The following is a 14,247-nucleotide window of genomic DNA, read 5'->3' as shown; positions in this document are numbered from 1 at the left end:
CAGGCAGGCTCCCTTCCTTGCCCACCAATCATCAGTTACCTAGTGAAGAGGGAGAGATTTACCCCTTGGCTCCCTGGAGGCAGAGCTGAGACAAAGTTGAGGTGACGGACTCACTGGAGACTGGTCTCAACTCAAAGAGGAAAAACTTTCTTCCTACAGAGATATCCCACAACACAAGGGGCTGCCCAGAGGATAGAGAGTAAGCTCCCCATCTTGGGGGATATGTGAGTAGCAAGCAGCATCTGGGGTCCCGGCCGAGTCCTCCCTCTCTCATTCTGTAGTCAGAATGAGTTCAAGTGAGTGTCTGCAATCCTTCACTAGCCTCATCCCATCCCTCTCATCTGGGCCCACCTCCCAGCTTCATCCAGCCCAGCTACAGTCTCTTTGCCTGGGACTGGGGTGGCAGAGGGGTTGGCTGGGCAAAACACAGACTGCCAACCTAACCATGTCTTTCCCTGAGGCCTTGCTACTGAGGGCGACCAGACCTGAAGAAGGCTGGAGCAGGGCTGACGGGAGCATGGTCGGACCAGGTTATCTTCTGCTCCCAGGGAGGGTGAGTTCAGGCCCAAGGAGGAGAAGGACGCTACTAGGGGCTCAAAGGAGAGAGAATCTCCTTCTTCATCAGGATCTGGGACCAAGAAGGCTGTCTGGAGGAGCACGGTGTTTGAAGGCCCTAAAATCTGAATTTGAGTCACAGCAGGAGCTGCCATCTCTTGATTTTGACTCTGGTCAAAGTTACTTCTCCTTCATGACCCACAGGGAAGGACTAATAATATCTATCGCCAAGGGTGGTTCAAGGCTTAAATAAAATAAATGATATTACCCATACATCCTAGGCATTCCATAAATTTTCATTCATTCATTTAGATGTAGGGTCCTGCATTTAAGATGGGTCTGGAAGGATGAATGGGATCTTGCAGAGGCCGGTGGGGGTGGGGAAGGGGATAACGCCCCAATATTGAGAACAATGTGAGACTCACCAGACCCAGGCAGAGGGGGGAAGGAAGCTCAAGAGCTGGATCAGCGCGAAGCAGGAGAAACAACCTACACCTTCCCTGCCAAGAGGGGTGGAGCAGCCACAGGTAGGAGTGTAGATTTGGCAGTGGGAAGTCGAAGGCGTTCCCGTCGAAGCTCCTTTTAGGCCTAAGGAGGGGCAGTCTGAAAAGACTACGGAAACTACGGAAAGGAAATGAAGTACTCCTAAGTCTCCAGGTTTTGGGGGTGGGTGCTACTTTATCTCCCCGTGGGTTGGGAAAATCAGGCCGGTAGAGGGCGCAAGAGCCGCGTATCCCGGAGCGCGAAGAAAGAGAGGGGCGGGGCGACGGGCGGAGCATCTAGAGAGGAGCCGCCGAGACCGCGGGGGCAGGTGGGAGGCGTGGCAGCAGGAAGGATAGGGGTGGGGCGTGGCATGAAGGGTGGGGCGTCTGGAGCGGCGTGGGGCGGTCAGCTCTGGACAAGCACCAGGGAGATGGGACCAGCCGGGCGTTTGGGAACGTGAGAGGCGTGGTGTGGGCGTGGTTACCACTGAATTCGCGGCACTGGAGGGACAAGGGGAGTGGCCTGGATGGGGTAAAGGGCGGGCCTGGGAGCGGAGAGCGCTCTAGTGGGCCACAGCTCCCCCTGGCGCCCAGTCCCACTGAGTCCCCGGCCAGGAAAAAGGTACCTGCGTGTACCTGGGTCTGTGTGTACCAGAGTTTGTGGGTCCGAGGTTGCCATGTTGGAGCCCCTCGGGCAGGAGGTGCCTGCGCGCGAAGACGGCTGAACCGCGGTGGGCGCGCCTTCCTGGCTGTGTATCTGTGGAGCTGACCACACTCAGAGCTTGCGTGTGTCTGAGCGAGTCCCTGGGGCGCAGCTCGGCCCGCTGGGCTCCTGAGGGACTTCTCTGGAGGGTCACTGCGCTCTGCAAATGCTCAAACAGTCTTGTTTCTTCTTCGGCTCCTCCCCGATTCCCTCCCACCACCCGGTTCCCAGCCTCGCGCGCGCCCGGAGCCCACCCCCTCTTTTGGGCGCGAGGCCCCGCCCCCCGCCCCCTTTCCTCTGCCACAAAGTTTATTTGCAACAAAAGGGAGCGAGGAGCGAGCAGCCAAGGGGGAGGGAGCGGGAGCCGGAGCGGGAGAGCGAGGGGAGGCAGGCCGGCCGCCGGGCGGGCGCAGAGCTGAGGAACCGAGCGCTGGGATCCTGCCCGGGCGTAGCCGCGATGCCCCGGGTCGCTCCAGCCAAGGTGGGGGCTGGCCTTGGGGGTCGGCGCTGAGGCGGGAGGGGCCGCTGGGGATGGAGGCGATGCCGCCTGCGGCCGCAGAAACTTGAGCCGCGGTAGATAAACCTCTGCTCTGGTCTCTGCGCCCTCCTCACGAACCTCCGCGCGCTGCCTCGGGCGCAGAGCCGCTGAGCTCCTTTGGAGCAGGGGTGCAGGGGGGGTTGGCCGCGGCTCCCCGAGGCCAGCCCCCCCGGAGTGAGTGCTGCCACCATGGCGGACGGGGCACCCCGGCCCCCGCTTTATCGCAGCGTCTCGTTCAAGCTGCTGGAGCGCTGGAGCGGCGGGCCTGGGCTGAGGGAAGAGGACACCGACACCCCAGGGTTGCGGCGCCGCGCCTCGTGCCGGCCGACCACGGCAGTCCCGGGACAGCCCTCTCGGCGCGTGTCCAAGCTGGCGTCGGGGCCCCCGGCCGCCTCCGCGCAGCCGCGCCCGCTCCGCAGCCTCTCGCCGTCGGTGCGCCAGCTCTCCCGGCGCTTCGACGCGCCACGTCTGGAAGACGACTCCGCTGGGGCCCGGGACGGGGGCGTCTTTCCTGGGGCCGCGGAAGAAGCGGTCGAGAGCGCCACGCGCGGGGCCTGGCCCAGCGTCACCGAGATGCGCAAGCTCTTCGGCGGCCCTGGCTCCAAGAGGCCCAGCGCCGACTCTGAGGCCCCGGGCACGCCCAGCCCCGACGGTGCCGCGTGGGAGCCCCTGGCTCGGGAGCCCCGGCAGCCACCGACGCCACCTCCTCGGACGTGCTTCCCCCTGGCGGGTCTGCGTTCGGCGCGACCACTGACCGGGCCGGGGACCGAGGGGAGGCGGCGCCCGCAGCAGCAACAGCAACAGGAGCGGGCGCAGCGTCCGGCGGATGGTTTACATTCTTGGCATAGCTTCTCCCAACCGCAGGCCGGGGCCCGGGCCTCCTGCTCCTCCTCCTCCTCGGTCGCCTCCTCCTATCCTGTCAGCCGCAGCCGGGCTGCCAGCTCCAGCGAGGAGGAAGAGGAGGGCCCGCCGCAGCCGCCTGGGGCACAGAGTCCGGCCTACCACGGCGGCCACTCCTCGGGCAGTGACGAGGACCAAGACGGTGAGGGCGGCCACCGCTGGGAAGGGAGGCCGGGAGCGAGGCCTGGAAACTCCCTATTGGATCAGGACTGCAGGCCTGACAGTGATGGGTTAAATCTGGGCAGCATGGACTCAGCAGGGGGAGCCAGGAGCCCCGAGCCCCCAACCTCTCCAAGAGCCCCAAGAGAGGAAGGACTCCGGGAGTGGGGTCCGCCGCCCTGCGTCCCAGGTCCCCAGGAGGGACTGCTGCCTATGTCTGATACCGTAGGAGGAGCTTTCCGTGTGGCCAAGGTGAGCTTTCCAGCGTACCTGGCCAGCCCCACGGGCTCCCGTGGCAGCAGCCGTTATTCCAGCACAGAGACCCTCAAGGACGACGACCTGTGGTCTAGCCGGGGTTCTGGGGGCTGGGGTGTGTACCGCTCCCCTAGCTTTGGAGCGGGGGAAGGGCTCCTCTTGCGGTCCCAGGCTCGAACCCGTGCCAAGGGACCTGTGAGCACCACCAGACCGTTGAGGGATGGAGGATTGGAGCTGGACAAGAGCCGGCAGCGGAAGTCCCTGTCAAATCCAGATATTGCCTCAGAGACCCTGACGCTGCTCAGTTTCCTTCGCTCAGACCTTTCAGAGCTGAGGGTCCGAAAGCCTAGTGGGGGCCCAGAGGACCATGGGAGCAGCCCCCTAGATGACAGAGGCTCACCATCAGCAGGTGATCCTGTGGGACAACTTGGGCCCATGCCCGCCCCAGCCCCAGCATCGCCTGGCACCCGCCCCACCCTCAAGGATTTGACGGCCACCTTGCGGAGGGCAAAGTCATTTACCTGCTCTGAGAAGCCCATGGCCCGCCGCCTGCCCCGTGCCAGTGCCCTGAAGCCCAGCTCCTCTGAGCTCCTGCTGGCAGGCCCTGATGCCGAGGAGGACCCACTGCCCCTGATGGTCCAGGATCAGTATGTGCAGGAGGCCCGTCAGGTTTTTGAGAAGATCCAGCGCATGGGTGCCCAGCAGGATGATGGAAATGATGCACCTCCTGGAATCCCTGACTGGGCAGGGGACACTACCCAAGGGCAACGGTCTCAAGAAGAGCTCTCGGGCCCTGAGTCCAGCCTGACAGATGAGGGCATTGGGGCAGACCCTGAGCCCCCTGTTGCAGCCTTTTGTGGCCTGGGTACAACAGGAGTGTGGCGACCCCTTTCCTCATCTTCCGCCCAGACAAACCACCATGGCCCCGGGACTGAGGACAGTCTGGGTGGGTGGCCATTGGTGTCCCCTGAGACCCCTCCCACACCAGGTGCCCTCCGCCGGCGACGAAAAGCCCCGCCTTCAGGTCCTGGTGGGACTGAACTGAACAATGGGGAGGCAGGTGAGGCCTACAGGTCCCTAAGTGACCCAATTCCACAGCGACACTGGACTGCCACCTCCGAGGAGCCCTCTGGGTTCTCCATGGACAGCAACCTGCTGGGCTCTCTGAGCCCCAAAACTGGGCTCCCAGCAACCCCAGCTGTGGATGACGGCTTGACCAGTGGCCACAGTGATTGGTCTGTGGGCAGTGAAGAGAGCAAGGGATATCAGGAGGTTATTCAAAGCATTGTTCAGGGGCCTGGTGCCTTGGGGTGTGTGGTGGATGACAGGGTTGCTGGCAAAGCCCCCAAGAAGAAATCTCTGAGTGACCCCAGCCGCCGTGGGGAGCTGGCTGGGCCTGGATTCGAGGGCCCTGGAGGGGAGCCCATCCGAGAAGTTGAGCCCGTGCTGCCTCCATCCAGCAGTGAGCCCATCCTCGCAGAGCAGTGGGCAGAGCCAGAAGAGCCCAGTCCTGCTAGGGGCCGAGCAAAGTCTGAGCGGGCCCTACCCGAGACCCTGCCTACCTCCTGCACTGCCCACAGGGACTTTCACCTTGACCCCAAGCTGGCTGACATCTTGTCCCCGCGGCTCATTCGCCGAGGCTCTAAGAAGCGCCCAGCTCGGAGCAGTCACCAGGAGCTTCGGAGAGAGGAGAGCAATCAGGACCAGACTGGCTGCCTGTCTCGGGCCCGGCCCTCCTCCAAACACGTTCGCCATGCCAGTGTGCCCGCCACCTTCATGCCTATTGCAGTGCCTGAGCCACCGGCTTCTGTCGGCCCCCCTGTGGCTATGCCAGAGCCCATGGGCTTCCCTGCCCGAGCCCACCCCTCATTACAGGCACCATCACTTGAGGATGTTACCAAACAGTACATGCTGACCCTCCACTCGGGCGAGGTCCCTGCCCCAGGGCCTGTGGACATGCCCTGCTTGACGCTGGTTGCACCACCCTCTGCAGAGGCCAAGCCCCCTGAGGCAGCCCGGCCTCCTGAGGAGCCTGCCCCAGCCAGCAAGTGCTGCAGCAAGCCACAGGTGGTGAGTCCTTTGTGGGAGGGCTTCAGGATGGGGCCAAAGGACACTTCGTGGGCACTGACTTCCACGGAGCTTTTTGCAGTGTACTCTTGGGGCAGATGACCAGGTCCCAAGGGTGCTTATCTGGTCCTGGAAGTGCCCAGGCAGTTTTAAGAGTGTTAATGACACAAGGCTCTGTTTACTCAGGCCTTGTAGAGGTTTCGGGCTTCTGCTGGTGCTAATGTCAAAGGTGCTTGTCTGCCCCAAGTGTTCTGAGTGATAATTACAAAGGATTCCTGTCTTGCACCCAGCACAGGCTCAGTCCTTTCTCTGAGCCTTGCTGCTCTGTTGGCCAGACCCCTTATAGGATGTTTGGCTTGGAGGCCCACAGTTGACATGAGTTTGTCCTTCCTCATGTGGTGTTCCTATGACAGGTCAGAATGTAGGGCTGTTCCTGGCCCTGAGAGAACTGGGGAGATACAAGGCTTTACTTTATGGAGTAGCAGAGGGGAGTCAGGATTCTAATTGCAGCTCTGCCCTTGCTGTGTGACATTGGCCTTTCTCTGTGACTAAACTTCCCCATCTGTAAAATCGGGAAAGGGAGCGTAGACAAAGGGATGCCTATGTTTCCATCCAGCTGGTACTGTGCAGATTTAGGGGAGTCTCTCCGTTTGAGATGGGGCACTCTTGGGGCCTGAGGTCTGCCATAGCCTCTTCAGATTGGGACAGCTTCTAGATGGGGGCTCCTAGGGGAGGGTAGAGGAAGGGGGTGGGCTGCAGAGGCTGAGCAGCCAGGGGCCTTTAGAGAGATCCAGAGTGGTTCTGGACGCCACAGGCAGGGCTGCCTCTACGGGTTGGGGAGGGGTGTGTATGTCCTGGTCCCACAACCTGCCTGCTTGCATCTTCTCCCCTCCCCACCCCCTTCCTGGTGACTCTTGAGATGCTCCCCACTTTCTGCCAGGCCCCAGGGCTCACTCGCCCCAAAGCCCCCACTTCTACTTGCTGGCTTCAGCTATCCCTGGAGTTTGGGCTGTGGTTTCAGATAGGTTGGAGGCAGCATATGCCCTGGCATCTGGATTGGAAGGTAGATTCTAGGCTTTGGGTTCTGGGCCGAGCTCAGGGACGGCCTGGGGTTATTTCCACTGCAGCCTGCACTCCCACTGTGCTCCCTGAACGTGTGAGAAGCCTGGAAACCCTAAACCCTGGACTAATTTGGTCACTCCAGTTCCCAGCGCTCTCACGGCCCCTCTGAACTCCCTTTCTCTTTGTTTTTCTCTCCTTGTCTCTAGTTCCCCCTGGTCCTGGCTCTGGTGTTTCTCATGGAGGCTGCAGAGAGTGTCAGCAGGCAGGGAGTGGGGAGAGGGGGAATTTGGGACCTGTTCTTCCTTCTGAGACCTTATTAGTGCCCTAAACTCAGTTAGGGCTCAGGTGCCCCTAAACTCCAACGCCAGTTCTGTCTTTGGAAGGTGGGGGAGAGGATGGGGAGAGCAGGGGCAGCTCCTGCCAGGGAGCTCCTTCCTAGCTTCCTTTCCCATACAATTACCTCCTCTAGGAGCCTTGAAGGCTCAACTGGGGGACAGGGCAAGGGTGAACCATGGGACTCAGAGACTGGGGTGGAAGAGAGTGCTCCTAAGAGGAGGCATTGAGACCCAGAGAGGAGGTGGGAGTTTTTACAGAACTAGCTCCTGCCCCACCTCCCTTCACATTCTCCCCCGACACCAGGGGGGCTCTGAGGTGGGACAGGCTTCTCCCTGCCTTGAACAGAGGCTTTCTCTGGTCCCTAAGTCTTTGCCTTAGGGACCTGTCCTGCCACTTTTCCAGGCCCAGCTTGATGTCCCCTCTTACCCCTCAGGGGAGAGAGCTGGTGAGTCTATAATTAGAAGAGCAGGGTTTGAGCCTTGACTGCAGATCCCTGTGTGGCCTAGGAGCTGTCACATCCCTGCTCTTTGCCTCACTTTCCCCTTCTGTAAAATGGGGACAATGGTCTCTGCTTGGCAGGCTCTTGTACAGTGAGCGGGTGGTATGATCATTTCCTCCTGGGGGCAGGAGAGAGGAAGAATAGCCCCTACTGCCCCAGCTGCTTGTCAGTGACCAGGCCTGGCCCCTCCTCCCTGCCCCTCTGCTAGTTTGTGAGCACAGGGCTGGGTGCGTGGGGGCCTCGGTGTAACCTGATCAGATTCAATCGGCTCAGATAAGATTTGCCATCTCTTAATTCCCCCCCTCCCCCCATAAAGCCTGGAAGTTCTCCCATCTGCTAGCCTGAATCCCTCCTGCTGTCCCCTTCCTTCTGGCTCCAGGAAGACGGGGAGCAGCTGTCCACCCCCTCCTGCTGGCCTCTGTTGAGGAGACAATGTTCCCTTGTTTCAGGCCTGGGGCCCCAGTCACGCTCCCTGGGCCGTGGGTGGGGATGGCGTGGTGTGGGCTATGAGGGGACCTATCACTCTTTGCTTATAGGGCAGAAACAAGTATGAACCCAGGCAGGGGCTGACAGGAGAGGCCCTGGGGGCTGAGGGGACCCCTGGCCCAACCCCGGGCTGTGGGGAGTCACTCACACTCAGGTCTTTCTCAGCCCAGAACCCACATTCACGCTCTGGGTGGTGTTGCCCCACTGCTGGGAGGCAGGAAGCCTGGATGCCAGGCCTGGCTCAGTCTCTGAATTTTCCCTGACACCTGGACAGAGTCCTCTTTGGCCCTCAGTTTTCTCATCTGTACAGTGGGAGCTTAGACTGCCTGGTCTTTGAGGCTCTGTAGGAAGGACTTAGCCTGCAGGGTGGTCAAGGGAAATGGGAGGAGTCAGGGGTGTGGCTGGAGGGGGAGAAGGGCAGCTGTCTGCAGTAGCTGTAAGAGCCTAGGAGTGCAGGGACTAAGGGACAGCTCAGGGGTCATTTGTTCCACGAACACTTGCTTGCTTGTGTGCTTGGAGGTGAGGAGGCAGAGCTGTCTGGGCCTCCCACGCCCCTCGTTACTTCCACTTAGGCCCCCAGTAGCCTGGCTGATCAGCAACGCTTTGTGCCAGGGCTTCCGCATTCTGGCTTCAAGTGCAGAGTCTTGTAGTCTAACCTTCTGCCCTCAGGTACCTGATACCCATTTGACACGTGCAACACCTGTAGCCCAGCTACAGGAAGTGACTCGTCTCTCAGAATCATGGACGGATGAACTCACAGAACTTTAGCCAGTTGAAACAGCAGTAACAATGGCTAATATTTATTAATGCTTACTATATGCCAGACACTGAGTGTTTCACTCTTGGAACATGAACACTCTGGGTCTGTTTCACAGTGCGGGCTTAGACTCCCAGACTGCTCGGTTCACTCTGACTCGTAGCACATCTGTGTCTTAGAGGTGAAGGGCCCGAGGGATCCCTGTTTTATGGTGGGATTGGCCTGCCATCTGAGTAGAGAGGACAAGTCGGGGGACACTTGGGGATGTCACCTGCATATTCCCAACATCCTGAATAATTTCATAGTGGTTATTTCATTCACCAGAGCCTGGGGTTAGGGTAAGAAAAACTTTGAGACCCAGAGAGGGAGAATGCTGGGTCTGAGGTCACACAGCAAGGCTGTGCATAGCCAGGTCCAAGCACCAGAACCCTGGCCTCATCACTCCCCACCCCCAGCAGACGGCCCCCCACCCTGCGCCTGGCCAGCTCCCTGCCTTGCTGATGAAAGCCGGCAGCTCTTCCAGTCGCCCTTCTCTCTGTCTCCCCTTGGCAGGGAACCCGCAGGGGTGGGGGTTCTGTCCTTCCTCTCCTTGGCTCTTTGCTGTGATTTTTCCATGGAAACTGGTTCTAGGGGGAAGGGAGGAGGCGATTAGGACACTTGGAATTCTGAGCAGTACCAAATATCTATAATTAAATGTCTTGTCACCCAGCAGGAGGAGGATGGGATGGGGGAGGACAGGCAGAGGGCTGTCCTGTTTTCTCTGTTTATCCACCCCCCCAACTCCTTCCTAAAGGCCCTAGGCTGTTGGGGAAATGCTGTCCAGGAATGAGTCTACCCCAGAGAGGAAGGGTTGGGGGATGGACTAGAGTTGAGTCTGACATTTTCCAGCCCATGTTTCCCGGACCAGCTGGGTTTGGGAGGCGGGGAGGCTGCTGCTAATCCTGTCCCCAGCCCCCTCTCCCCATGGAGGGACTTGCACCTCCTGCTTCCCTCTCTGCCTCCCATCTGTGATCTCTCAGGCTACATATGCTGCCCTGCGTGGGGTGGAGGCACCCCCAGGCTGCCTGGGAGCCAAGATACTCAGAGAGTTTAGGATCCAGAATCAGACTAGAAGGGGCTTAGGATGTTGAGGGACTAGCCTGGTGGCTGGCAGGGGCCTTCCTGGAAGAGGCTCTGCCTGAGCTTGGCCTTGAACACCAGAAGAAAGGGAGGGGTTCTAGGAGGAGGACACAGCATGAGCAGAGGCTAGAAGGTGGGAAAGAACCTGGCAAGTTGTATTTGTTTCAGGGACTTGGGTGGCCCTTAAAGAGTGATGCATTCATCCATTTAACAGATAACATACTCAGCACCTAGGTGTGTCAGGCACTCTTCTAGGCCTGGGATACAGCAGCAAACAAAACAGAGGCCTGCCCTGCTGGAGCTTCCAGACCAGTGAGGAGACCTGTCTGTAAATGGAGACTTCATGTGTCAGAGAGCAGTAGGGGCTGGGGAGAAAAATGAAGCAGGAAAAGGGAAAAGAGAATGACAGGGTGGGGGGACTATTTTAGATTGAAAGGGCTGGAAGGCCTGTCTGAGGAGATGATGTTTGAGCAGAGCCCTGAAGAAAGTGAGGGAGCAAATCCAGTGGCTGTCTGAGGGGAAGAGCATTCTGGGCAGAGAGGAGCAGCAAGTGCAAAGGCCCTGAGGTGTCTGAAAAACAGTCAAGAGGACTGTAGGGATGGAACAGAGAAGCAGGAGACCAGAGCTCAGAGAAGTGAGGGAGCACAGAGGTGGGTTAAGGCAAGGAAGACCTTGTGGGCCAATAGGAGGACATCAGCATTTACTCGTAGTGAGACGGGGCAGGCACTGTCAGAAGGTTCTGAGTAGGTGTTCTCAGGTCTGCTTTGGCTGCTCAATGGGGGTAGATTTCTGGGGTTGGGATGAAAACAGGGAGACTAGCCAGGAGGCCACTAGAATAATCAGGGCAAGAGATGGTGGTGGCCTGGGCCAGGGCAGAGGTGGTGGGGTGGTGGGTTTCTGCAGCAACCCAGAGGGCTTTGCCAAGGCCTGGACCACAGCATCCACGTGAATGCGGAGCTACGACCACTTGCGTTGCTGGGTGATGTATGAGGGGTCACTTAGAGTGGGAAGAGGGAAATTGACAAAGCCCCCAAAGTGGACAGGGCTGTGGGCTGTACTGACCACCCCCAGCAGACATACATTGGCTTGGCTCAAAGGCTAGGAGAGTGCCCCTGCCACAGGGCCCCCGTGAGGCAGTTGACAGCCATATCCCACTGGGCCCCAGTAAGGAAGGTGACAGTTCCCCATCCCATTGCAGCCACCATGACACCCATCCAGCTCTAGCTTGCATGTCTCCTGGGACAGGGAGCTCATGCCTCCACCCTGCAAGGCAGCCCCTGTCCTTCCCATCCAGCTAGGTAGGTAGGCATTGCCACAGCTCCAATATTAGAATAAAGAAGCCGGCCCAGAGCCAGCAGAGGTTTGCCTGAGGCCCCATGGCTCAAGCATGGGATCTGGCCCCAGGTGTCCTGACTTCCAGGCCATACATTGGCCCCACAGAATTCCCACTGAGCAGAGTTGGCAGGGATGGTGGTGGCAGGGAGGGGGAAGGGGGAGCCCATGTTTCCCAGAAAGGCTCGAAGCCCTGGTGTACTTGTTGGGAAATGTGCCCAGGCAGCCTGGCGCCTTGTTGGCAGGCCCTGAAATGGGGGCCCTAGGTCCCCTGGGAAGCAGAAGCCTATTGGACCTGATGCCCCACCCATGGGAGTTGATCCTCCCTGTCCTCCCCTCCACTTCTCAGCCCTCGGGGCTTCTGGAGCATTCCAGGGGTGGACAGAAGCAGAGGAAAACTGTCCTGCTGCTGGGCTCTGAGCAATGAGTAAGCCCCAGCTTGTGACATTCAGGGGCCTGGGGCCCCAACCAGGGTATTTGAGCCCACAGAGGTGCTTTCCAGGACCCCGGGTTCCAGTAGCTGTGGGGTTCACTGGAGATGGCCTGGGATAGCACATAGGGCCACAGATTCCCCCATACGCCCAGGCACCAGGATAAAACCTCCTCCCAGGGCTGCTGGGAAAGGCAACAGTCCTGAGTAGGATCTCACTTGTAGACTGAAGAGCTGGCAGGCGGCTGAGACGGGCTCAGAGTGGTGTGAGTCTAGCCAGGTCTGCCCCCAGGGCTCTTTCCCCTGCCACCAGCTCCTGCTCTGGGCTCCCCCACCTGCAGACAGGGTCTTTTCCCACATTTGTGGCAGGCTGTGGTGCTCACTCTGGGGCCGGTCTAGAAGTGATATTGGTGCCAATGGGACATTAAAACTTCCTCTGGTTTGTTTCTTGTGGGGCTTGCAGAAATCACCTAGCTCTAAGACCCTGCCTGGGCAGGGAGAGGGTGAGAGGGGAGTGCAGAGGTCAACTTGGGTGGGAAGGACACGAGCTGATTCCAGAGGTATAGGCTGACCGATGAGTGGTGTATTCGCTTCCTATTGCTACTATAGCAAATTACTACACATTTAGTGGCTTCAAAGAACACATTTCTTATTTTACAGTTCTGGAGGTCAGAAGTGTGAAATGGGTTTCACTGGGTGCTAACAGGCCTGCCTTCTTTCTGGAGGTTTAGGGGAAAATCGGTTTCCCTGCCTTTTCTAGCTTGTGGTGTACTGCCAGCACTCCTTGGTTTGTGGCCCCTTCCTCCATCTTCAAAGCCAGCAGCATAGCATCTTTAACTCTCACTGTGCACCCCCTCCTCCCTCTTTAAGGGTCTTTGTGATTACATGGGCCCACCTGGATAATCCAATACTCTTCCCATCTCAGAATCCTTCCTTACGTCTGTAATCCCTTGGCCATGTAAGATAACATATTCACACGTTCTGAGGATTAGGACATGGACATCTTTGGGGGACTATTTTCTGCCTGCCACACTGAGAGGTGAGGGACCAGGCTGTTGACTCCTGAGATTCGGAGCCCCCAGTAGATGCTGGTCCCGGGGCACAGCCTAGGAACTCGGGCCCACTGCATTTATCCTGCCTTCATTTCTTCCCATGTTCATTTGTTATTCACTCACTCATTCATTCATTTAGCAGTCAATTGTTGAGCCCCATGTTGGGCAGTGGGGACACGCAGGGAAAGTTTGCATACCATCCCTCCTTGCCAGGAATTTTCAACAAGGGTTCTAGTCCCCTGAGATAGGTGAGGTCTGGAGGGAGGCTGGGGACAGGCCTGGCTTTGAGGGGTGACTGGCCCTAGTTTTGCTGACTAGAAAGTGGGATAAAGCAGCTCTCAAAAAGTGCAGTGGGTAGAAGAGTTTAGAGCCAGGGCAAGGAGGGGAGGCAGGGGCCTAGGGAATGGGCTGGAGTCACGTCCTGCCAGGCTGTCCCAGCTGAGGGCAGAGCTGGGACCACAGGGGCTGATGGAAAGGAGCTCCCTATCCCCATGTGCTGGGAGCTCCATGTTGGGGACCAGTGACCCTGGTGCTCTCTGACCTGAGAGGCCGAGGGGCTTCCAGGGAGCTGGCATGTAGAGGGTAAAGGGCGCTGTCCAGCATTCCTCTCTCCCCCAAGCTGGCTTCGGGACCTGGGCAAATACTGACCTACTCCCCTGAATCTGCAAAATGGGGGCAGTATCCCCTCACTCCACAAAGCATTACTGTTGAGATTAAATGAAATGATGCCAAGAGGCCTTGGCATATAATAAGTGCTCAAGAAATGTTAGTTCCTCTCCTCACGCCTGAGATGCTAAGATTTTATGATTCCAAGATTTTCAGCTGTTCTGCACCTCTTTCCAGCCATGAAGCAGAGGACAAAGAGAGCTCTAGACTAGAAGGTAGGTCAGTGTCCCGGCTGCACCAAGGCAGAGTCAGTGGTTCAGCAGCCTGGGCCCTTGGAGGAGGGGAAGAAGGAGAGGAACCATGTGGGAGGGTGAGCTGAGTGCCCACTGTCCTTTCTCCTCTCTCTAGCTCTCCCTCTACTTTTGTTACCACCAGCCCCAGCCCAGGACATGTCTGGGATAGCATAGCCCATGGTAGCAGGCAGGGTAGAGCCAAAGCCCTTTGTGGGTCAAAGTCCCAGACCCACTAGAACCAGCCTATGAGATGAAACTTGGTCTCCCTGCTTTCCATCCTGGGCCTGGAGCCCCTCCATGGCAGGAGCCTGAGCCTCTGTGTGCCTGGTGGGCTTTGGGGTCAGACTGATAAGGGTTAAAATCTCGACTCTGACACTGACTCCCTCTCTGGGTCATCAGGCCTCAACTCTGAGCCTTAGTTTCCTGCTTTGTAAAACGGGGACACTGAGGAGTTATGAGGGCCAACGAGATAATGTTTGTGGAGCCCTCAGCCCAGGACCCTGGATCTAGACAGCTCTCAGAAATGTGGCCACTTAGTGTGTGGTTTCAAGATGAAGGATTCTGAGTTCTTTTCCAAGAGTCCAGCCCTTGTGATTTTGTTCATTATTTTGAGATT

General features: G+C 58.5%; 1 protein-coding gene across 1 annotated transcript in view; it reads left to right on the top strand.

Moving 5' to 3' along the window:
- Positions 1-2,442: 2,442 nt before the first annotated feature.
- Positions 2,443-14,247, top strand: part of ARHGEF17 (Rho guanine nucleotide exchange factor 17) — a 55,756-nt gene continuing 43,951 nt past the window's right edge. The window contains exon 1 of the mRNA XM_069471010.1: positions 2,443-5,662. Within this exon, the coding sequence (XP_069327111.1) occupies positions 2,468-5,662 (3,195 nt within the window). The 5' untranslated portion in view covers positions 2,443-2,467. The remainder of the gene's footprint in view (positions 5,663-14,247) is intronic.

Source organism: Eulemur rufifrons, chromosome 6 (assembly GCF_041146395.1).
Source record: "Eulemur rufifrons isolate Redbay chromosome 6, OSU_ERuf_1, whole genome shotgun sequence".
Classification (NCBI taxonomy): Eukaryota; Metazoa; Chordata; class Mammalia; order Primates; family Lemuridae; genus Eulemur; species Eulemur rufifrons.
Note: the sequence above shows the minus strand (reverse complement) of the source record. Positions and strands in the feature narration are given on the sequence as shown.